A 3,142-nucleotide genomic window follows, 5' to 3' on the forward strand; every position below is an offset into this window, starting at 1 on the left:
TGGGGGGGGGGGTGTTGATCCTCGATAACCCAGATCCTGACTGCGAGGAGCTTTCCATGGCTCTCGCCTCTCCTGTGGGGCTAAAAATCCCACTGCCCTTTGGATTTGGGATCGTTTATGGGAGGAGATGCCCCAAAGCTGGCAGATCTGTCCCCGAGGCCCCTCAGCTCTCACTGCTGCAGAGCCTGGAGCTGTTTGTGCCATACCCTGAGCTCTGGAGTCCTCAGGGCTCCCCATCCAAGCGCGGCTCCGGCTGCCAGCGCCTGGCGTTGGAGCTTTGATTTTAGTAGGTCACTCAAGCCCCGGCCTTGTGCTTCCCCTCCCCCTGCCAGCACATGACCGCGTAATCGGCGCCGGGGTTTGTGTTTTCCCTGGAGCCGCTGCTGCTCCCGTCCCCTCTTACAACTGGAGCCTCTGCGCTGAACTGGGAGCTGTGGGCGCACCAAGCTCCCCCGAAACCTCGTCCCCCTCCAGCGCCACCGCAGCCAATTCCCATTCTGCTGTGCTGTAGCTTCTGCACTGGGCACATTAAACCCCCGTTTTCCTTGAGACAACGGATTTTGGCTTCTTCCCCCTTCTCCAAAACATAGCTGTGTGTTTTCTGCGCTGACAAAGCCCCGGGAGAGCCCCAGGGTCACCTTGGTGTGCCCGTGCCAGCGTCACAACGTCACCGTCCCCCGGCCGGGCGCGTCCCCTCCCCGTGTGCCATTTCAGGCTGCCCCCTCTGAGCGCCTCCTCTTCCTCGCAGGACATCAGCAGCTCCATGACCAACAGCACAGCTGCCAGCCGGCCCCCGGTCACCCTGCGGCTCCTGGGGGGCCGGGGGCCCCCCGCCAGCCAGTGCGGCTCCCTCATCGGGAAAGGAGGCTGCAAGATCAAGGAGATCCGAGAGGTGCGTGGTGACCACCCCAAATGGGGTCTGGGTACCCAAATCCTTGCATCTGCTCCCACCTTGGGTTGGTCCATGCAGTAGAGATGTGGCATTGCTCCCCTTTCTTAGAGCTCCTTGTGCTTATGAAGCTGGGATTTGGGGCAGACCCACCCTGACACCATCCCCTTTCTTAGAGCTCCTTGTGCTTATGAAGATGAGATTTGAGGTGGACCTTCCCCAGCACCATCCCCTTTCTTAGAACTCCCTGTGCTTAAGAAACAGATTTGGGGCAGACCCTCCCCTCCCCATCACCATCCCCTTTCTTGAAGGTCCTTGTGGTTATGAAGCTGAGATTTGGGGCAGACCCTCCGCTTCCCAGCACCATCCCCTTTCTTAGAGCTCCCTGTGCTTAGGAAACTGAGATTTGGGGTAGACCCCTCCCCTCCCCAGCACCATCCCCTGTTTTAGAGCCCCTTGTGCTTATGAAGCTGAGACTTGGGGCAGACCCTCCCCTTCCCTGGACCATCCCCGTTCTTAGAGCTCCTTGTGCTTATGAAGATGAGATTTGAGGTGGACCTTCCCCAGCACCATCCCCTTTCTCAGAGCTCCTTGTGCTTGTGAAGATGAGATTTTGGGGCAGACCCTCCCCTTCTCAGCACCATCCCCTTTCTTGGAGCTCCTTGTGGTTATGAAGATGAGACTTAGGGCAGACCCTCCCCTTCCCTGAACCATCCTCTTTCTTATAGCTCCTTGTGCTTAGGAAACTGAGATTTGGGGTAGACCCCTCCCCTTCCCTGGACCATCCCCTTTCTTGGAGCTCCTTGTGCTTATGAAGCTGAGATTTGGAGTAGACCCCTCCCCTTCCCAGCACCATCCCCTTTCTTATTGCTTCTTGTGTTTTTAGTGCTTTTGAAGATGAGATTTGAGGCAGACCCTCCCCTTCTCAGCACCGTCCCCTTTCTTAGAGCTCCTTGTGGTTATGAAGCTGGGATTTGAGGCAGACCCACCCCAGCACCATCCCCTTTGTTAGAGCTCCCTGTGCTTAGGAAACTGAGATTTGGGGTAGACCCCTCCCCTCCTCATCACCATCCCCTTTCTTAGAGCTCCATGTGCTTATGAAGATGAGATTTGGGGCAAACCCTCCCCTTCCCTGGACCATCCCCTTTCTTGGAGCTCCTTGTGCTTATGAAGATGAGATTTGGGGCAAACCCTCCCCTTCCCTGGACCATCCCCTTTCTTGGAGCTCCTTGTGCTTATGAAGATGAGATTTGGGGCAAACCCTCCCCTTCCCTGGACCATCCCCTTTCTTGGAGCTCCTTGTGCTTATGAAGATGAGACTTGGGACAGATCCTCCCCTTCCCAGCACCGTCCCCCATTCCCACTGCTCCCCCCTTCCCCAGGCTCTCAAATTCTCCCCCTCCTGGGCATTTTCCCACTTGTTTTAGGGGAGTGAACACGCTGCCAGGCCCTCGGTAATGCCACTTAGCAGCGGGCGCTGCCGGGGATTAACTCCGCTGGCTCCTGGCTGCGGGGACGGCCTTGACTTGGGTTACAGGGAAAGGCTGCACCCAGCTCTTCCTCTCCTGCCTCGGGCTCCCAATGCCTGAATTATTCCCAGCTAGGATTAGAGGACTTTATTTTGGTGGGGGAGGAAAGGAGGAGGAGGGGGAGACACGACACAACTTTGGGCTATGTATAACCCAGGCGCGCGGTGTTCGTTGCTGAGGTCACGGGGCCCTCGCCGCCGTCCTGACCGGGTTATTTTTACCCCCTTGACACTTTGCAGAGCACGGGGGCGCAGGTCCAGGTGGCAGGGGACATGCTGCCCAACTCCACCGAGCGAGCCATCACCATCGCTGGGATCCCACAGTCCATCATCGAGTGCGTCAAACAGATCTGCGTCGTCATGCTTGAGGTACGGCCTCCCCCGGGCCCAAATTGGATTGATTTTTTCCACCCCATAGGGAAGCAAGGATCCCCCCTTGCCCTCTTGTCAAGCTGTGGGGTCCTCCTTAGGGAGTGCAAAGCGCTGAGGGCAAAGAAATGGCTGCTGGGGGGGGGGATAAAGGGGATATTGGGGGATTATGGCCTCATCCAGGTGAGGCTTGGAGCTGCTTAAAACCAGGGTCGAGCCAGGCCTCTGGAGCTGCTCACCCAGTGACGGTGTCACCCGCAGTGACACGGAGCAGTGTCCTGCTGTCCCACTTCATCTGGAGGGATGGGGAAGGAATGGGGTTGATTTAAACCCAAAGTGGGGGGGCTGCAGGTGAC

The 3,142-nt window shown here is 57.7% G+C and overlaps 1 protein-coding gene across 1 annotated transcript; it reads left to right on the top strand.

Annotated features, from left to right (window-relative positions):
• Window positions 1–748: 748 nt before the first annotated feature.
• LOC104537985 (poly(rC)-binding protein 2-like) lies at window positions 749–2,786 on the top strand (the record flags this gene model as incomplete). The annotated part of the gene is made up of 2 exons (XM_010181019.1): window positions 749–892; window positions 2,658–2,786. Coding segments are annotated over 2 exons (273 nt in total), but the record flags the coding sequence as incomplete, so codon positions are not given.
• Window positions 2,787–3,142: the final 356 nt, after the last annotated feature.

This window comes from Mesitornis unicolor, unplaced genomic scaffold (assembly GCF_000695765.1).
Source record: "Mesitornis unicolor isolate BGI_N332 unplaced genomic scaffold, ASM69576v1 scaffold25643, whole genome shotgun sequence".
Taxonomy (NCBI): domain Eukaryota; kingdom Metazoa; phylum Chordata; class Aves; order Mesitornithiformes; family Mesitornithidae; genus Mesitornis; species Mesitornis unicolor.